At 39.2% G+C, this 21965-nt stretch overlaps 2 protein-coding genes across 3 annotated transcripts; one reads left to right on the forward strand and one right to left on the reverse strand.

Annotated features, from left to right (window-relative positions):
- LOC140366874 (E3 ubiquitin-protein ligase UHRF2-like) lies at positions 1 to 16925 on the forward strand. Of its 2 annotated transcripts, none has more exons than XM_072453070.1 (16): positions 1 to 317; positions 7194 to 7496; positions 7700 to 7962; positions 9395 to 9613; positions 10220 to 10329; positions 10396 to 10582; positions 10681 to 10804; positions 11560 to 11667; positions 11740 to 11844; positions 12634 to 12740; positions 13761 to 13923; positions 14318 to 14455; positions 14547 to 14784; positions 14867 to 15015; positions 15103 to 15201; positions 15272 to 16925. In XM_072453070.1, exons 1-16 carry the CDS (start codon positions 165 to 167, stop codon positions 15416 to 15418), a joined length of 2613 nt encoding a protein of 870 aa, XP_072309171.1. In that variant the 5' UTR covers positions 1 to 164; the 3' UTR covers positions 15419 to 16925. The 2 variants fall into 2 exon arrangements, with proteins under 2 accessions (XP_072309171.1, XP_072309172.1); XM_072453071.1 differs by having other exon boundaries at positions 14547 to 14781.
- Positions 16926 to 18663: 1738 nt separating this feature from the next.
- On the reverse strand, positions 18664 to 20849 carry oaz1b (ornithine decarboxylase antizyme 1b). Its single transcript, XM_072453072.1, is given in 6 exon segments — positions 18664 to 19001; positions 19095 to 19180; positions 19283 to 19455; positions 19751 to 19837; positions 19839 to 19890; positions 20648 to 20849. Coding segments are annotated over 6 exon segments (654 nt in total). The 5' UTR covers positions 20773 to 20849; the 3' UTR covers positions 18664 to 18870.
- Between the last annotated feature and the right edge of the window lie 1116 nt (positions 20850 to 21965).

Here is a 21965-nt window from a genome sequence, read left to right on the forward strand (position 1 = left end):
ACTTGCTTGGCGCCGCGACCTCATGTGAGACGTGAAGCAGCTCTGCAGAGAAAGCGAAATGGACCTGTGAATATTTGTGTGTTTTCCTGCACCACTGGAGACCATCTATTACGTGCAATTTATAACTGCTCCGATATTACTTTTTGAGCTAAAGTTGCGCAAGTATGTGGATCCAGGTTCGTACAATAGACGGGAAGGAGACGCGAACTGTAGAGGATCTATCTCGATTGACCAAAATTGAGTTGTTACGGTTAAAAATTCAAGATATCTTCAATGTATCCCCCGACCAACAGCGTCTGTTCTACAGAGGGAAGCAGGTAGGATATGCTGTTTTTAATTCTTCATGCCAACTGTGCAGTTGGTTCCTTTGACAGTTTTGGACCACAGGGAGTGTGCGAGCGAGCGGTCTGCTGTTCCACAGTCTGACCCATGCGAGCTTCCTGTTTTCAAAGGAATTCTCTAATCGTTCTTGCGCAAGTCCCGGGAGTCCTCCAGAAATGGCACTATCATTTGAATAGATCATTGAAGAACCGTTTTATATTCATAAGCATCAGCATAGCATACACGCTGTGCAACAAGTTACTGCGTCATACATTTGTTTACATCATGCGTGCAGGACAACATCAACAGCATTGTAACGATTCATCCTCACATTCGACAAATTACAAGGTTTTTTGGCCCACCTTCTTGCTAACTGAAAATATGTTCCACAGTAGCTTTAGCTGGGTTATATTTCAGCCTGTAACAACGACGTTATGTGGCCCATTTTTGAATTTGAACTCCACGTGCCTCGAGCATTTGTAATTGTGAAAGTGGGAAAGATATCTGGTCCATTACGCCTACCACCTTAACACATGTGCTACATAGGCTCAGACTACCGTTAAGATTATAATCTGTGCATTTGAAAGCCACATATTATTCTTCACGTACACGTGTTGTGGCCGAAAAGCATGTGGGTAAGCAACTGGCAAAAGTACAACTACACTATTACAGATTTCATTAAGAGAGCAGCTATTAACTGCAAGGTAATTGGATTAATAAATGTGTTACCCACAAAATAACATTACCCATGTGCACTTAATTATCAGTTAATTTAACATATTTAAATGAATGTGTTTTCATACTATAGCAATTAAAATTAACAGGTCAGTCATTTTAGCCACATCACAGAGAGCAATTCTTTGTGACAGTGTAATGATTGGGCACCTTTTACCCCAAAATGATGGCTGCATAGTGCATACTCCTATTGCCTTGGAGGTAGAGCTGCTGGGATTAATCGGAATAATTGTGAATGTGAAGAACAATAATATAAGGTAATCAAATTTTGAGCGTCATTATCTGGACTGAATCACATTCTAGGAACCCATTCTAAAAGACCGCATCATTGTTCAATAAAAAATTCTTAAAATGTATATTTATGAAATCTCAAATCAACAGAAATAATTTGACTTGTTGACTAATAGAGTTGTACTAGCAGATAAAGCAGGATACAGTGAGCGTGATCTCAATAAATCAGTTGATTGAAACATGATTAGAAGATAAAAAGTACCAAAACCTGATCCAAATGTTATCGTCATTCCATGATTAAAGGCGGTATGGATGATTTGAGAACGCAGGCAGAAGTGCGCATGCGCACTCCCCCGTGTGGACTGATACAACACACACGTGCGTTTGTTTATTTGCGCGACGGATCGCATCGCATCGCTCGTCTCCCGTAGATTTCTGTCCACTTCTGCGTCAGCTCGAACTGTCTTTCTCCGTCTTCATTTTGCCCCGTACACTGAGGGAACTATATTATGATAGATCCATGCGCTTAGGCACGCGGAAACGTGGGGACGAACAGCACACGGCTGCAGGTGAGCGGTAGGTGCGTTTTATGATTGATACGTGGCAGGACAAATGATTTATCCACGCCACGAGGAAGTATGATAAAAAAAAAAATGCTGAAAAAAATCGTCCATACCACCTTTTAATAAACCTAGTAATGCTTTTTTTAAATCATGCAGCAAAAGAATGTGGAACATTTCAATCAAAGAGTGGGCAATATAATTGCACAATTTATTTAGATCCTAGACCATGGTTTTATCCATCCATCCATTTTCTACCGCTTGTTCAATTTAATCATAATGTACAAGTATTTATATTGCCTTTTAAAAGAACGCTTGAATCTTTAGAGACTCAAATGAAGACGATATGCGTTGGAAGATATTTAATAAAATACAACTACGAATGATGGGATATAGGTTTGGCGCTTAGGCCAGGAGGAGGTGCAGAGCAGGATAGGAATCTTCCTCCAGGAGCCTAGACACTGGTGATGGTGGAAATAAGAACCTGAAAGAAAATTAGACTGCAAATATGGAGCTGCACGAGCTGAACTGCTGAATGGAGAGGCAGAGGGCTGATCTCAAAACAAGTTTCAAGCTGAGCCTCCCATAGCAGGGCAGGGTGTTGGAGGTAGGTTGCACAGGTATATATCTTCACTACTCACTCGGTGCATGACAGAAGCTGACCAATAGGAGTGGATGGGATAACGCCTCACCCCCCCTTCCCCCACCCCATTGTTTTTGGTTGATTTCACACAGTATTATATTCTAAACTTGCAGTCAAATTGTGTTCCATTTGACCCTCGAGGCAGTTGCTTGGCTCCGATGTTCCTCCTATATGTATCCTTTTTATCTCTTTGGCATATGAGTGAGCGCAGAGGCACTGTTTGGGGGATTTCCATGTGTGATAACGCGTTTAACAAAATATGTGACAAACTGAGGAACTGGTGCCCTGCACATAATGGTGCGTTCACCCGTAGAGTGGAGATTAGGAGTAAGACAAATTCCTTTTCAAAATGGCGTCTAATTTCTTCCTCTGGCGTGATGTGCTTTTGGCTTCTGTGAGAGAAGCATGTTCATTTAATCACATCCTGCTTTTGAAATAGTTTTTAGGTGTTCTGGTTGGCTTTTTAATCGCCTTGTCTCTTATGTCCACTTTGCACATTTACATATCATTCACATGTCATTATATAGGCACTTGCACGCTAAAATGTACTTAACCTTTTAGTTTAAAAATAAAAAAGAAGAATGTTATGCCAACTCTGTACCAGCATTTAAGCAGAAACATCACATCATTCTGCTTGAAAAACCTCTGTCAAGAAATAGAATCAAGACAAAAATGACCAAAAGGCCATAGCACCATAGAAATGCAGCACAATCACTAAATAAGATAAGATATTCCTTTATTGTCCCACATGGGGAAAAAAATGCTTCTGGCAATGTTAAGTGTTTCAATTACAGTGTAATAAAGAGCACAGAACTATATGGTGAACAATCAGCAGTCCAAGGGCCACAACATTAGGTATTTATAATCAAATTCAGTTGTGATATCTAGGTCGCAGCATGAGGACTGAAGCTGAAACACAGTGCAGGTCGCTGACTTGTTGAATTGACATCTTGTTAACGATTTACAACACCTAATTCTTATATCATTGTTACGTTACTGATATAACTGCCTATATTACTAGACAGAGACACACAAAGTGTCACATTTGCACAGGTGAGTGTAATTTCCACACCATGGCTGTGTTTACGGCACATTTTCTACCGCCGTTACAGCTTCCACCGCTCTGTTTCCCGCTGTCAAATAACAAATTAGAGAAGTGTGAGTGGTGGCCATGCTTGGATCGGCAGTACAAAAGGTTGGAGGGCAGCAGTTGTAAGAGAGACTGCTGTAGATGTGTTATGTGCATAAAATGGTTGCGGGCTCATGTTGCGTCACAGAGAAAGCCGGCATCTTGCAGCCTGGATGGGTTGCATTGATGATGTTTCGGTAGTATATGGGTAGGGGGGGTTGTCATAGTAACCCAGTAATTTATTTCGCCAAGCTAGATTGTTTTGTATCAAGTATTATAATTATTTTAATTCACCCTTTTCAGTCAGTAATTTGTTTGTGCTTCTTTGAGGGATAAGTGCTGGAAAAGAGAACTCTAAAAATCAAATTGGTATCCAAACCCTGTAACTATCTGCTTGTTTTATGTTATGGTCATATCATGATGCTTCTCTTTTCAAGTGCAGCATCCTGCTCAAACAGACTCCTCATTCAGCTGGTGAGTGACAGGTGGACTCAGTCACAATGAAGTGTAATTTCTCAGAAGAAGTTGATAGTTAATAGTTACCACTTTGTACCTTGTGCTTTTTAAAATTTTGCTAATTAATATGAAAATATTTACAGGGGAGTAGACCGGGGAGGACAAAAGGGTACATTTCCCCAGGCTCCAAGGTCTCAGGGGCCCAGAATTAAACACCATTTCTATTAGAGGGGGGCCCATGTGAGGTTTCTTGCCCTGAGCCACCAAATATCTGTTGACGGTCATACATATCAGTGTTCTTGCTGGGCTGAGGTTGGAGGACGGCGGTGGGACAACCGTGCTGCACAAAAATTTAGACTAGCAATATAGGCAGGTTATATAAGTATCTTAACAATGGAAAGAACCATGGGGTGTGGCCATGCGGGTGCCGCGGCGCTCAACCGCACGGCCGAGCAGTCGCGCCCGCACGGTGATCTCGACCGCACGGCCGAGCGTGATCTAAATCACCTCTGCGGCGACCGTACTGGTGCGAGCGAAAGGCACCGTGAGCACGGTTATCTTAAAGGCGCAATGGACAATTTGAGAACGCAGGCGGAAGTGCGCATGGCACTCCCCCGTGTGGACTGATACAACCACAGGGGCGTTTGTTTATTAGCGCGACGGATCGCATCTCTCGTCTCCCGTAGATTTCCGTCTTCTTCTGCGTCAGCTCGAACAGTCTTTCTCCGTCTTCATTTTATCCCGTACACTGAGGGAACTACATTATGATAGATCAATGCGCTTAGACACGCGGAAACGTAGGAACGAGCCGCACGCGGCTGCAGGTGAGCAGTAGGTGCGTTTCATGATTGACACGTGGCAGGACTAATCGGCAGTCCACGCCACGAGGAAATAAGACTCAGATTTGGGCCGAAAAAAATTGTTCATTCAACCTTTAATACCTGCCGGTATTTTGAGCATGGCGGCCCACCATGCCAAAACCCCTCTGCATATGTATGCCAGGTTATAAACCTTTTCACTAAAGCATAACATAATCACATTCAGGCTTTTAGATAGGATTTGAAAACACACGTCCAAATAATTTTGTACGGGGGCCGACTAGGCGAAAAAACGAGTAGCTTCGGCATTCTCCGGACTAATAAAAAGTACTTAAAAATTGTGCGCTTGCGATCGTAATGGAAAGCCAATATGATCACACTCCGCCACTTAGGGGCGGCGTATCGTGGCATATTTTCCGACGCTTTAACAAAATAAAGCTGCGCTTTTAACGGTGTGCGCCGTCTGACGTTATGCCTTGCGCCGTAAACGAGCACCGTAATTTACGCCAGACGGCACTTGGCGTTCTCTTAATTTACGCCATACGCCGCTCCTAAGTGGCGGAGTGTGATCATATTGGCTTTCCATATTATCGAGCGCCGTAGGCGGTGCGAGCAGAAAAGTTACACTACCGCGCTCGGACGGTGATCTGGTGAACAGGTGCCAAATAAACATTTGGGACCAGAATGGAAATCGTCTACATTATTGAGTGCAGGTTTCTTAACTATATGACAGCGTTGTATGTTACTTGAATAAAAAACATGATCTTTGTTTTTCAACCTGGCGGATGTTTTTTCAGCCGCATGGTCATCTTAATACTTGGCGTTATCTTTTCAGCATGGCGGGGGCCCGCCGGCCAAAACCCCACAGCGAGAACACTGTAATATTCCCTTTTTATTAAGATTTATTGATAAAATGGTCGTCCACGTTTTAAAATACCCCGTCCAAAATACGGGTATCTAAAAGCCTGATCACATTAACATATTTACATTGGAGATTTTATTAGAAATCTTGCCTAATTTCCATAATTTTACCATTTTGGTGAAGTGTATAATTTTACTTCCTGGTTGGCAACCAACATGGGTGGAAAGTTATTTTACAAATAAAAATATGTGATGACACCTTTTTTTTTATTTTCTGAAATCAATGATTCAGCTGTAAAAAGTGTTCCTTGCTGGTTCGAATTTTGTGTATAGATTTTGTCTGCCTCAAAGGGAACACCGATGCTGCGTACCAGTCGTCCTCGGAGGTTGGAAGTTCCTACTTGTAAATTCACACTGGAGCACCCTCACATCTTCGAAGTCCTACATGGAAAGTCAGGCAACATTTCAGAACTCCGAGTTGGACATTCCAACATGGATTACGTCCGGTTAAAGTTTAACATCCGACAGTTAAAATATTGATAGGTACTCGTGATATTTTCTCTTTAGTTTCTCTACCGTTCAGCGTCTGTTTGTGAACCTGTTGGTGCGCCACCACTGAGCCACTGCAGTTATAAATGCATTGTTAGGCTACTGTTGCTAACGTTACACAGAGCTAAACAAAAGGTGAATGCAGAAATTCTCATTCATGTTGATTTATGACTTGCAATAAAATTGTCCGGGCTAATAAATTAACTTGATAGATCCATATTGTGGTTGATTTGAGTACCTTCTTGGTTTTTATCGTTTGTTTTGAGTTGTAATTGTCCATAAACTGGAATGTATTGCTCATAGTTTTTCATGTTTTCTTTTAGTATTTTGACCGCTGGAACACAGAAAACATCTCTGAGGTCAGAGTTATGACCTCCGAGTACGACTGGAAAGCATCACAATTTAGGAAGGTCGCAACACCTCTGTAGCAGACGGCAATAATACATTTTATTGGCGCATCAACAAAGATTAAAGGTGGTCGTTATGGTCCATATTGTACCAAATACACATGTGAAGACTTAGAGATTAATCAAGTTGTTCAACTGCCCAAATGTTATAAATATATATTGCTATCCAACAATGCTAACAGTAACTGCGCCACAAGTGACGCTAGCACCACCTGCTGTATAGTAACATGAACAGAACAATCTGTTTGCTTTTCTGTGTTATCGCCACCATGTCAACGTGTTTTCAGACTAAAATTTGAATTAGTTGTACTTAGCAGTTCCTAGCAGTTTGCCAGGAAAGTAGTTGCATTTCCTGTTGAATGTTCTTCCCATTGAGTGTTTTCCTGATGCAGACGCCCTCCACTATGACCCGTTGCTCTCTCCATTGATGGATAAAGAAAGAAGTCTCTGACGTGCAGTAATACATTTCACTCTTGCTTACAGATGGAAGATGGTCAGACTTTGTTTGACTACAACGTTGGTCTAAATGACATTGTCCAGCTCCTTATTCGTGCACAGTCTGATTCTGCAGACAGCCCTGATGTCAAGGACTCTCTGGATGACATCACAGCCTCTGCCAGTGCCATTGCTCTGACATCCTGTAAGGACAATTACAGTGAAGACAAACCAAACACGAGTGATCAAGGAAGTACCAAAAATGGATTTAAATCCAATTCGGCAGAGGACCTACAGCCACCCTCTTCTAGTCGCTGCATGCTCATTAACGCAGGGATTGGATGTTATAAGGTGAGCGCGATGGCTGTACGATGAGGAAAAGAAGTTTTTGGTTGTATGTTGTATAATAAAAAGCAATAAATAAACTAAACTGATAGTAATATAATGATATTATATACAGTATTTATATATTGAATTCTAGTAGACAGTTGAAATTAAAGTTTGATTGTGACCACTTGGCTAAAACTACATTTTCTTTCAATTTTGTTTTTTAGATTAATGAACTGGTGGACTGCAGAGATGTAAGCATCGGCGCTTGGTTTGAAGCTTGTATTGAAAATGTGACACTTGCTCCTGCCAAAGCAAAGATAGGCCGGCCCTCAAAAAGGACTAATGGAAAACTGGAGGCTGAGACTACTGACTCTAACAGGAATAACAATGGTTTGAACACAGAGAGCAATGGAGCCACTGCCTCACAGACGGACTCACAAGCCACAGAGATCAGACAGGATGTCATTTACCACATTAAATATGAGGAGTAAGTGACTAACCATCAAATCCACTGTTTGTGATCATATCTGCTTATTACTGTTATAATTTTAGCCTGACAAATCTAAAAAGGGACATAAAAAATATAGATGCATCCTCTTATGAATTGAATTTCTATTTGCAGTCCTGACCATCTTGATAATTGATGGTGAGTGGAGCTCTAGAACTTTGCAAACCTGATGCTGCAATTTGGGATGTAGCTCTATATGCACTAGAGCTTTTGTTTTCTTCCTAATGTTTTTGTTTATTGCTGCAAGCATGCTACCATTTGGACATTGCTGTTTTGCGGTAGGCCCAGTGTCTGAATCCGTGAAATTCAAAATGGGTCAGATTTCTAAATCTTCATATCCTTATGAAACCTGGCTCTCGTGTTTCACCGTGATTTGAGACGTACACATAATATCAAAAATCTCATTAAAAACGCTGGGAAAAGGTGGAGTGGCATGACGAATATTTGAATCCGAAGGGTCAAAGCATCAAAACAACAGAACAAGCCGAGAAATCAAACAAGTTGCTGAATCCAGTCAGAGAAAAGCACATACTTCTTCCCTGTCCACAAATACACAACGCGCTTCTTGGTGCAAGCTTTTCAAAAACAACATAGGTATTAAATCCTCTAAAATAGGCCAAAGTACATGTACATCGCCGTGTTTGTTTTGGTTCATCCCTTTGACATTCGCCCAAACCACAATGCTGCACTGTGATTGGTCCGCCACAGCTCCTGGCTCAAACCTAACAGCACGAGCCCGACCAGATGAATTCTCAAGAGTTTGTGAACTCACAAATATCATCATATTCATCCTTGTATTTGAAACTTTTTCTGGAATAGACCAAACATATCTTTGGTCTATTCCGTCTCCATCCACAATGAGAGCATTTAACTGAAACTGACATAACATTCATGACCACCCACGCAACTTTGTATCAGATTTCTTTTGTGTTCACTTTGAGGACTTTGCAGAGAGGATTTGTCCCATAGAACACAATGTAAAAACACATTGTATTTGGTATTTAGTACCTACAACATTAAAAAAGATCAGGCTTTGTGATGATTATTATCTTTTTCCATGGTGTTGTGCCTCAGTTTAGCAGTCTGCCTCAGCAGAGGCACAAACGTTTGTGATCCCTGGGGATTGGTATTATCTTTGTTGAAATTGACTTGTTTGTAAGGCTGATCAAACAATAGTGATCTTATTGCCTTAAGCAGACATTTTGGTCTCAAAACTAAATCGCAATATGGTGTGGCTTTATATTACGTCTTGTTGCTTTGTTTTAATTGTCTTCTGCATTATTTATTATTGTATAACCACTTTACATATAAAGCATTTTGTGAGATATAGATATTCAATTTCACATGGATACAATATTTTGCTCATTATATTGACAACTAAACTTTTTACATTTATTTTTCCTACTCCAAGCTATCCTGAAAATGGTGTGGTTGAAATGCAGCCATACAATGTGCGACCTCGTGCTCGGACTTTACTGCGATGGGATCAGCTTCAAGAAGGCATGACTGTGATGGCCAACTACAACATGGAGACTCCGGAGGAGAGGGGCTTCTGGTTTGACGCTGAGATTCAGACTCTCAACCAAGCATCTCGAACAAACAAGGAACTAAGAGTCAAGATCCTTATTGGGTGAAGACCTACCTAATTCAGTGTTTAATTAAATATATGTATATGTAACATCTATTTTAAATGTTGCATAAAAACTAAATATTTAATATTTTCTCACAAGATTGATGAAGTTCACACTGAATTATATTTTCTTGATTTTTTTGTTTTATTTATTCATCAAAATGTTCAATAAAAATGTGTCTAATTTGGTCAGTAAAATGCACTATTACCAATGTGTTAAAGTGGGACCAAACACTACCATGTAAATGGCATTTATATATCATTGTCTACTGTTCCTCTGCAGGGACAGAGTTTGGAGTTTCATATGTTCAGACCCCGCCCTTCTTCCATCCCCAATCCCCCTTTAGTCGTCAGGTTCAGATTTCTTTTTATATTGTCCCCCAATGTCATTCGGGCACTACCCATTTTAGCAGTTCTGTTTGAACTGTGGTTGAGGGTGGAGTTTAGGTGTTAAGTTCCACTTTAACGTTGGCATATGGCAGACAATGACCCAGTCTGGCCCAAACATTCATAGTCAAGCCCAGATTAATTACTTGATAAACCTTCATTTTGATTGATTCAATAAACCGTTTCACCCCCTTCTATTCTTTTTGGGGGGTTTGTCAGAGGTCCGGGAGATGTTGTTGAGGACTGCAAGATTCATTTCCTGGATGAAATCTACCAAATGGAGAAACCGGGCGCCCGTGCACTTTCAGCTGCAGATGGACAATTCAAACGTAGGTTAAATTCTGCTGCAATGCTTGATTGGATATTGTGTCTTTATATTTTTACTCTTACTTAAGGTAAGAGTGGACCCGAGTGTAAGCACTGCAAAGCTGATCCTGATGCAGAGTGTCGCTTCTGCTCCTGCTGCGTGTGTGGTGGGAAGCAGGATGCCCACATGCAGCTACTGTGTGATGAGTGCAACATGGCCTTTCATATCTACTGTTTAAACCCACCATTGTCCACCATCCCTGATGACGAGGACTGGTAAGAGAGAATTAAGGGAGAACAATGGGGTTGTTTTTGCATTTATGTTCTTTTAACTTTTCAGACGTGTCTTGATTTGTGTGTATTTTATGTGCTAGGTACTGCCCCACTTGTAAGAATGACACAAATGAGGTTATAAAAGCAGGGGAAAAGCTGAAGGCCAGCAAGAAGAGGGCCAAGATGCCTTCAGCAACTACAGAAAGTCAAAGGGACTGGGGAAAGGTGAGATTCATCACATAAAGTTATGGCAATACAAACCTGACGGAGTCGTCTTTTGGTGCTCTGTTGTAAAGTAACGTTGCTTTCATTGTGCAAAAGACGAACAATGGCATATGCATATGGCATAAGTGGAATAATTACAACCTCTGGTCCTCTGGATATGCCAATATGAAACAGCTACTCTTTTAAAACACTGCAGCTCGTGTTTGGGCCACATAGAGCGTAAGCTTTGCTATGGGAGTCAGACAGCAATTCATGTAAATGATACAGAATAGTGCATCCTTCTGGAGTTTTTGTAGTTGCACAATTATGTAAATTATTCATGTATTTAAAGTGAAAAGTGTCTTATTATATTCTCCTTGGACTGTTAAAATCAATTTACCAAGTTCTACATCAACTTGTGTGAGATTAAACACAGTAAAACTATGTAATCCATAACCAGATACACATTTTGCAAATGTGATTAGTTACATTTTAGTGCAACCAATATTTTTCACTACATATTTACTTGTGTAGTTCTCCTTCCCTTTCCAATCAACTCCCAATTTAGGAATTGTTCATATGACTAAATTCAAATTTGATCCAGCCCATGCCTATTACCAAATGTAAATGTGCACTTAAACGGATAATAGTTTATGTTTCACATAATATCAACAAAATCTCTTGTGACCGCTAACAGCTCTCTGGCATTTTCTTTAGTAAAAGAAGCTGTCAGGGGACCCCGGCTATATTCAAATCTTGTTTGTTTTGTATCTAAGGGGATGGCTTGTGTGGGTCGGACTAAGGAGTGTACGATTGTTCCGCGAACTCACTATGGACCTGTTCCTGGCGTCCCTGTTGGGACAACATGGAAATTCAGAGTACAGGTCTGTTGATTTTGAGCTCTATAAGTCTTTGTGAAAAATATACATAAATTAAAACATGTTATGATTTGTCAGGTAAGCGAAGCAGGTGTTCACAGGCCTCATGTTGGTGGTATTCATGGGCGCAGCCACGACGGGGCCTACTCATTGGTACTGGCTGGTGGCTTTGAAGATGAAGTGGTGAGTGTTTCATTCTTACTTCTTCAGCTGTAGCCCCAAATAACATAGCCCCAAATATAACATATGGTCACATGTATTATTATTTGGGATGTCGAGACATTCAAGGAGTGTTGCAATTATTGAGCGTTTACACTTGTCATGAGTATTAAAGGTGGTATGGACGATTTTTTTCAGCAAATTTTTTATCATATTTCCTCGTGGCGTGGATAAATCATTTGTCCTGCCACGTATCAATCATAAAACGCACCTACTGCTCACCTGCAGCCGCGTGCGGTTCGTGCCCACGTTTCCGCGTGCCTAAGCGCATGGATCTATCATAATATAGTTCCCTCAGTGTACGGGGCAAAATGAAGACGGAGAAAGACAGTTCGAGCTGATGCAGAAGTGGACAGAAATCTACGGGAGACGAGAGATGCGATGCGCTCCGTTGCGCTAATAAACAAACGCATGTGTGTGTTGTATCAGTCCGCATGGGGGAGTGGCATGTGCATTTCCGCCTGCGTTCTCAAATCGCCGAAAAATCGTCCATACCGCCTTTAACGAAACAAATGAACATGGAAAAACAAAAGCAATATGTTGAAAAATTATACCTTTCAAACTGAAATTAAGAAGGTAAAGTGACAACACCAACTACAGTTTGTTGTGGAAACATTTATTTTAATTAATGATATTTAATGTGGACCATTAAGACCACCCATTTCCTTTACAATGTTGTTTACACAATGCAACATGCAAACATTTGTTGTACTGTAGTAAAATCATGGAGGTCCCACTCTTCTCTTGTCATAGGACCGGGGAGATGAGTTCACATACACAGGCAGCGGCGGGCGGGACCTGTCTGGAAACAAGCGGATTGGGGAGCATTGTTTTGACCAGACTCTTACACATATGAACAGGTTTGTGTGTTTAATATATATTATATATTAATGTATTTTTAATATATTGAACTCCAGGTGGCGCCAAGAAAACGTGTATATTGTCTGTATTTGATCCAACCATTTAAAATGTGCAGTACAAGCTTAGTTTTAATAATTATTTTTACTATTTATAATGTGTGCAGCATTAACAGACCATTTGTATAAGTTTATTAAATGGGATTTGCGACAGGTCATCAGAAGTCAGTAGTATGTATGTAGTATTTCTGAATGATAAGTACAATTAAAGGGACATAAAAAGGAACATTATATTTAGCTTTACGTTTTTAAAATGTAGTTTGTTTGTTTATTTGATAGAGGTTTAGTTGTTGTCACAATAGTTAATTGTTGTATCTTACAACTTACAAAATAGTAAATATAATCACTTTATTATAATTTTGACATACTTAATACATAGGTGTGTGTATGTGCGTGCGTGCGTGCGTGCGTGCGCTAATTAAGGCGCTGAGCATTTTCATGTGAAAGACTTCCCCAATTGTTCCAAGGCGAAGGTGGATTGATGCCTTCTTGTCTGAATCATGACTGAATTCATGCTCTTATGGTTCCCATGAATCAATATCAATCCATTTTGTTAGAAAACGTTAAAAGTAATTCACATGAAAAGATAGTTACTGCATCAGTCATTACACAATTGTTTATCAAGACACACAATTCCTAATGTGCTTAGTAAAATAATAAAACCATCCTTGATACTCAAATAGTTTATTATTATTATACTATTTGATGTTGTAGAGAAAAATATAGTTTGATATTTTGTAACCCTATAACAGCAGAGAGACCACCGGAACGAGAGTGAAGTTACATTTAACCTTAAGACTGAGACTGTCGCGTGAGACTCTCTGTGAAAGATGATGAGAGAGGGGCAGCATATTGTGCAATTAACTGATGTGGTTGTTAATGTCTAATTCAATTTTTAACAAAAAGTGCATGTATGGAAGTGTATAGTAAGTAGGAGTGCAAACTTAATTTATTTGTGTATAGGGCTCTGGCTTCAAACTGTGATGCCCCTTTGAATGACAAAGTTGGGGCAGAGTCCAAGAACTGGCGAGCTGGAAAGCCAGTGAGAGTTATTCGCAGCTCAAAGGGTCGACGTATCAGTCAGTATGCTCCTGAAGAAGGCAACCGATATGATGGCATTTATAAGGTAAGTCATTTTCTATTGAACAAGGGTTTGTGACAGATATTACTGGGATCAAGGGACCATCAGACCAAACCTGACCCCAAACTGAGGAAAACACAGTGCAGCTGTAACTTCCACTGTATATCTGAAAGTAGTGCTCTGTCAATGACAAAGACCCACTTCCTTACTCACGCACAGAAAAAGCAGCGCCTCAATGCAATGCTGTCTTTGGATAGTGAGGATTTGTCACCAACATTTAGGCTTTTCGTTAAGAATATTCTATATTCAACACATTTTACAAGGGAATTGTGAATAGCACTTCCTACCCAAAGCTGCTTTATTCTGAGGGATAACCGCTGATCTGAGAACACGGCATACACTGTACCACATGGACTAATACTTTGACTTCTGTAACTAGGTGGTAAAATACTGGCCTGAAGTTGGAAAGTGTGGTTATCTTGTGTGGCGGTACCTGTTGAGACGTGATGACCAGGAGCCAGCCCCATGGACACCAGAAGGTCTTGAGAGAACCAAGAAACTAGGCCTTATAGTGCAGGTTAGATCTAAATATTTTATGTATTTATTGTTATCCCTTCTTTTATACTGTGCATTATACAAACATTGATTTACTTTGTACTTTTGAACAGTTTCCATCAGGATACTTGGAAGCTATGGCTAACAAAACAAAGAAAGAGGCCACTGCCAAACCTGGTCAGGGCGGGAAAAGTAATAGACGCTTTTCTGGAAGAGGCCGGGGAAGGAGACGGCGCGCCTCCAAGGATAAACAGGAGAATGATGAGGAAGAGGACGAGGAACAGCTGATTGCATGTTTGGATGATGATGAATTGCAAAGCAATGGAGATGAGCAGGAGGCAGAAGATGGTGGTTGGACAACTCAAGATTTTTCTCATTTATTCCCATCTGTGTCTTTTTTCCTCTGATGACTTTTATGCCTATCTTCTATTAGATTTGTCTTCATCAGAAGAACCTCCTTCAAAGCAAGTGAAGATGGAAGAGGCTTTTCAACTGTCTGAGCAGCAGAAACAGTTAATTCAGGATGACACTGCTAACAGGCGATTGTGGGATGAAGCCATGGAGCATCTCAAAGAGGGACCAGTATGTTATCTACTAAATTGGTGTATTACAGTAATCAATAATCCCAATGTCCAATAACACACAAATAATTGTCTCTTTTTTACACAGACATTTCTGTGTAAATTGGAGCAGTCCTTTATGTGCTTGTGCTGTCAAGAATTGGCCTTCCAGCCCATTACCACAGTCTGCTCACACAACGTGTGTAAGGTGTGTAATAAGTTGTTTGCTGTCACTAGTCTTTTGATGTTGACCTGAATGTCTCTGTGCTTCATTCTAGGCCTGCCTGCAACGGTCGTTTCGAGCGCAGGTGTACACCTGTCCTGCTTGTCGTCATGATTTGGGGAAAGACTATAACATGTCCCAAAACCAGACGCTTCAGACTCTCTTGGACCAATTCTTTCCTGGCTACAGCAAAGGCCGATAAAGTCATCAAGCCGAATGTTGGCTGTACATAACACTTGCATAAGCGCCCCTTTGTGCCCTTGTATATGATCAGTTACTTAGCACTTCACCTAAAATGCTTTGCTTATATATGAAGTACTCACCGGACTGCAATTGTACATAAATCATAAGTCATTTATGTACACAATCATTCATACACAGACAACCTCATGAGGAGTGACTCAGTTAATGTGGACAGTCACCATTAACATCACCAGCCTGAATATTTACAAAGGACACTTTAAAGCTCTCTACTTCTGCTCATCAAATGCACATAAACAGGAACGCACAAAAACTAGCACCACAATAAATCTGACCAGTGAAAACAAATATTTTATTACTTCTCTTTTATATTGAAATGACAAATGGGATACTTTTGCACCTTTCCTGCCAAAAAGATTAAATGCGCGCTAACCTAAATGCATTTAGTGTACCATAAATGTTTAATACATTGTTTTTTAATAACTGTCCTCTTAGATTATACTACCAATCAATTATTTTAGGGAATATTGAGGAGCTCCACTTCACTTAGTTATTCGGTTGTCTCTAGTTTCAAAGCACTCAAAAGGAACCGTTCCTAAATATGGTCATTTCATTCCTTTGTACCATAGCATAATAGACTGTATATAGACGGTTTACACTTTTGTAAACGTCTATAGTTATTACCCAAGTGTTACAGGTTTGTAAAATTCCTTAATTCGTCTTTTTGCTATTATTGCCATTGGATGAGATGGCAAAATATGTACTTGTACATAGCTCTAAAAGATTAACAATATGCTAATTTTTTTGTTATTTTGATGGTTCAAATTGAAAACAGAATTTCACTTCCCTAAATTCCTGGGTGCAATTGTATTAAAATAATATTTTTTTTGGGAAAAAAAACCCCAAGAGGTTATATATAATTTAATCGTCACACAAAAGAATATGGTACATTAAATGCATTGAGATGGGCTCTTAAGGCTAGAACATATTTAATACACGTACATGTCGCTTTCAATAGCTGCCCAAAGTGCTTACACAATCATAAACTATGAGCTCTTTTGTTTGAATTATTTTAAACAAACGGAATAATTTATTGGTGGGCTGTTCATTGTCATTTTCATTATTATAATTTTTTCATTCAAAATATGCTAGATCAGTTGCCTTGGTCTATATTACAACTGTGATGTGCATATTTTTTGCTGGTAAATCTTGTTAATTTTGTATTGACTGACAAGCTACTAATTGTAATCTGTCTTCTGCTTACAGTGAACCTACCGTACTAACAATTTACAGATGTCTTGTGACTCTTGCTTCTGTGCTGTGTTTTCAATTGCACAAACATTTTTGAAAAGTCATCTATATTTTTAATCTTATCTAGGTCTTTATGCTGTTTTATGTATGTTCAGCACATTTACAGCCAATGTCACTTTGGGAAGTTTTGAGATCAACATCCTATTTTAATCTTTCAAATTTTACAATGTCATTCATAAAACTTGTATCCCGTAAAAGTTTGGATTCTGAACATTGTTCTTTACCTACACATAATCATTTCAGACACTACAGTAAAATCAACTTCAGTCCTCATCAAATATGTCAAATGTGGAATAATTATCAGCATTTTAGTTATTAATGATTTTCACACATTCATTCAAAAAATGTCTTTATATTTGTTGTAGGTTTTTGGTGGAATTTTTGGATTTAAGGATGTTATTTTTTTATGTGGCAACGTGCACAGAAAATGTCCTTGTCCACTTCTAACTGTTCATAAATGGAAGATGAATGACCAGTAGTCAATTCACACACAAACAAAAAATACTATATATAAATGCCTATACTGTATCATTTTATTGCTTTCATTTTGTATAGCAGATCAGAATCTGCATTTGTCCCATTCATTAATGGAGCTTTGTAATTGCCATTCTTACAATGTATTTGCAATAAAATAGAAATCACTTACTCACTTTTTCAGGTTTCAGTAACATTTTTCACATCTTGAGATAAGATGGGACCCACAAAAACTAAATGGCTGATTTTAATAAACATTAAAAATGACTAAATTTATTAAAGTATTAAGCATTTTACATTTTTGTTCGGGACTGAAGTTGACAATTTTATTCAGACCAAAATGAAAATGTATGTATTTATAGTTTCCTTGGGAATTATGTCCTTTTAAGCCCTTAAATGTATAGTAAATTAGTTTTAGAACGTTATTGTACGTGTATGGTTAAAATTAGATTTTGTTTTCTGTCTCTTTGGGGCCATAAGTTGATTGTTGCAGACAGATAAATGGCGACACCTACATTTTTCATTCATTTATTTCCTATGGATTGTTTTTCTTTAGATTAGAGCCTATCCCAGTGACTTGGGGCGGCGGGCACTCTGGACAGACCCTCCTTTTTTATGATTTGTTTTTGTAATGATTTTTTTATCCATATCATAAAGAATGCAATACAACCATTCTTGGACAGTGCCAGATATTAAATAAGCACTTTTTTGAGACCCACTCACCAAATGTGTTGGAGAGATAACTCCCTAACCCGGACTGTGTGGACTGTAAGGTGCTGGTTCAGGTGTGTAACTGTCACTGCTCAGGAGTGCTGGCCAGAGCTCTACTTTAAGGCCAGGACATCCAGATAAGTGGAAATGATGAGATAGAGGACGCGTTCAGCTTTATTGAACCTTACAGGTACAATATAATACATCCATGGTACACAGACTGCCATCTGACTCGTCATCCAAATAGTCTTCTTCTTCTTCTATGGTGTTTTATGGCGGTTGGTATCCAAGAGTTACATTACCACCACTTTATTCCAGCTGGCCTTGAACAGCGGAAAGGAATGCATGTGACGTTAGAACGCACACTATAACGCACATGCTGGAGCGCCCCCTACTGGACGCCCCACTAACTGCAAGCGCATGGAAACAAAGGAGCCACGGGGCCTTTTGTACAAAATTATCAAAGACTTTTACTGATTTTGAATTTTTTTTTGTTAATTTAATAGCCAAGAGCTATAATTGTCTTGGCTTAAAATTAAGACTGTATGACGCTACAATTAACAAAATGTCAGAAAAAAAATCTTTCAAGAATCACGTTTCTCCTTATCAAATGTTGGCAATGTGAGCCCAAAGATGAGAAAGTAATTCATAATTGTCAACCGATTTGATCTTTTAAAAAATAAATCATGAATATTATATAGGCGCATGTGTGTGTACACATTTTCATATTCATCTTGACCTTGACAAAAATTGACAACAATGTTTCTTTAATGATTAAGTTACAATAAAACAGAAGATAAATGGTTTAACAGAAGATTCCCCTTAAACACAACCTAGGAATTAAGTGTCAAACAGAGAAATAGTGCCACAAAGTGACAAAAAAATTTAGTAATCTGAAACGAGTTGTGATTCGGAAAAATTTAATAGGCGCGTGACTGGGATTGAACATCCAGTCAGTTACTCTTCATCCGAGGAGTCCCTGTCAAAGTTGTAGGCCATGAAAAAGACATCAGGTCGAGGGGGGACGAGGGCATGGCCTGGTTTCACAATCTCAAAGCCGAGAAAACTGAAGGTACGCACAAGTTTAGCTGCATGGATAGGAACAGACAATACAAAATGTTACAGATCTTTATAATTGCATTTATCGTTTAGAGACTCATGGAAAGACAAACGGCACTTACCACGATCATCTCTATTCTTGTAAAAGCAGACAAAAACGCTAATGACTTTCAGATGTTCTTCAGCATACTCCAGGAGAGCCGCAAAACTAAACAAAGTAAAATGTAGTTAGACAAACAAAAATACAATAGTTCAAGCTGTTAAAACCTGTGATTTTTGACCAACTATATTCTGATATAAGTGAGCTCACCTCTCCTTACTGCCTTCAGGAAGAGGGTCAAGAGGAATCTCTACATAGAGTGCACTGCTGCTCAGGACAGCATTCCACTGTATCGTTTTGGTAACAATAGGTTGACTTTGAAAGTGGAGTATCCTTGGGCGACCGCTCCTTGCCGGCTCCTCAGTGACAGTCAACCTTCGATCCTTGGAAAAAAGCAACAAATCTTACAATTAGAACTGGTAACTGTATCGACAATTTTTTAGTATTGCAATTCTTGATTTGGAAAAAATAATCAAATGTTGTATATAGAGTGCACCGTCAATCATTAAAAGTATTAAAAAATAAGTATAACGTCTAGTGTGATCTCCCTAACATAGAAATTGGGGTTTAAGTTTGTGTGAAACTTGATCAACCAAGAGATTTAAAAGGAACATTAACAAAATCCTTATTGCCTGTTAAAATATTGTCTGAATATCATATCATATCATAGGTACTTACTGAGTAGAGAGGCTGAGTTGAAGGAGAGTGATCCCATATGCCATTCCCTCGCCCACCTGGGATCTTCAGGGGTGGGAGAGGGGCATCAGGAGCACCACAGAGGCCCCGGGCCACGGGTACTACAACAGTGCAGGGAGAGGCTGCAGACGAGAAAACAGACGTCAGAAGGATCACGTTGCTGGACACCAAATACACCCATTAATGTTTTATATTCAACTGTTTAGTATAGTATGAGGTTAAAACATCAAGCCGTCTGTCATCCACTAAATAGAATAGTGTCGTTTGTCTCTACAGTCTGATTTTAAAAACATTATAACCCTTGAAACCTTTTCTACGGGGATATAAACTTTACAAATATAAGATAGTGGATTAAGACGTAACTCTACAATAATAGTCATGCACATATATTGTAGCAGTGCGAATGACAGTACCTATATTTCTGAAATTACAACATGACGAGCAAAGCAACTAAACTAATCGCATTTCGAATCGAATAGCCATTTGACGGCACGCAATTAGCAAAGTGCTATGGCTGCAATTTTCAAGTGTCACTATTTCCGTCACAACCGATAAGATTTCCCGTATTATTCTGCTGACAACTCTCCATTTTAGATCTGATCTGTACAAAACATTTGTATTCTGAAATACACGGATATACAGTTCATATTTCAGTCTTGTGTAAATTTTGAACAGACTCCAATTATTAAGATACAAATCTAATCGCAACCGCAATTCTGGCCTGAAAAATTGCAAAAGATATTTCTACCAATCGCTCGGCTTTAATGACAAGTAAATACAACTTGTAAACAACTTCCGCTCGAGAGGTTTCTAGAAACGCTCTCCCATCCCCCACACTAGATTAGCGGTTAGCATTTAGCTTGACAATTGTTTACTTACTTCCCAATCATGTCACAAATATTATTACTAAGATCGGCCATGGTAGATATGGGCTGTTTTTTTCCTTCTTTCTCACGAGCAAAACAATGACTATTTAGGATTCGCTGGAGGTTGGATTTTACCATCCGGCCTCGGGTAGAGACACCAGGATCGGACTTGTCTCTGCTTTTGCTCAGCTGCGCAGTGACGACGAGGGTAAAAAAACACACACTCATCTTTAAAGACAGAAGTGACACGCAGAAGACTTTTGGCGCACACTCTGATTCAATTTCAAAATAAATGTAAACGAATCATAAAATGCCCTTATTTAATGATACATACTTGTCTTTTTTAAACTATTAACATTTAATTTACTCTCTGAATATGACCAGTTGTCGTTTTGGAAATTCATTCAACGCAACTAAGATGTTTTTTTATCGGGCCATAGTTTTATTTCGAAGTAACAGCGGAAATGCCTTGCTTTATCTATTGTAACCATTGTGACGCTACCGCGTGACGCTAGGAGCTGCTACATTACAGAAGCTAATATCCAATAAAATCTAAATATTGTCTGAAATAATGACATGATTCAATTGTGTGGTGTAAACAACTGTGTATGAAATTGCGTAAACCAACTGCCACACATTAAACAATGCCGGGGTTTATTTTCGCATAAAAAGTTACAGCCAATGATGGAAAAGTACCAGCTTAAACTCACAGGCTGGTAGCTTATTTTATGTAACATTAAAAACAACAGTAAAAGTCTTTAAAATGTTTCATTTAGTTCATTTTGTTATATATATATACTGAGTAACTCAGACTTTACTCCTTATATATGTATATATGTGTATATATATATATATATATATATATATATATATATATATACATATATAGAGATTACACAATTTTATTTATATTTATTTATCACTCTCTTCCCCTAGGCCTAGTTAGTCCTTACATGGGGCACCGACAGGCTGCGTGAACCTCCTGGCACCCAAAGAAGACCACCCAGCCCTGGCATCGAGGTCACACACAAGTGGCTGACACTAGACGTTTTCTAGCTTCCAGGATAAAACAGGCTTTGTTACGATAAAATTATCAAAGTTTTACCTTCAATGTATGAGACTATTTTTGTATATGATCTTGGTCTAAAATGAAACCAAGATATTTATAATTTTCCTGAGAGGTCTTTATTTGGAGGATACCCCTTGTTGACTTATTGACGCACGTCCATGAGAAAATACCATCGCTTTAGTTTTATCTGAATTCAGCACTAACTTCAAGAAATTTAATCCAGACTGCACCACGGAAAAAGCGTACTGTAAAGACTCCTGTT

Source organism: Eucyclogobius newberryi, unplaced genomic scaffold, assembly GCF_026437365.1.
Source record: "Eucyclogobius newberryi isolate DKJ021-1_F unplaced genomic scaffold, fEucNew1.0.hap1 SCAF_2, whole genome shotgun sequence".
NCBI lineage: Eukaryota > Metazoa > Chordata > Actinopteri > Gobiiformes > Gobiidae > Eucyclogobius > Eucyclogobius newberryi.

What these genes read in the sequence shown, in the direction of transcription:
- LOC140366874 (XM_072453070.1), top strand. Translation starts at nt 165, where the DNA reads ATGTGGATCCAGGTTCGTACAATAGACGGGAAGGAGACGCGAACTGTA. An exon ending in GTCAAAGGGACTGGGGAAAG is followed by an intron (nt 10,805 to 11,559) that starts GTGAGATTCATC and finishes TTTGTATCTAAG; the next exon opens with GGGATGGCTTGTGTGGGTCG. An exon ending in GCTCACACAACGTGTGTAAG is followed by an intron (nt 15,202 to 15,271) that starts GTGTGTAATAAG and finishes GCTTCATTCTAG; the next exon opens with GCCTGCCTGCAACGGTCGTT.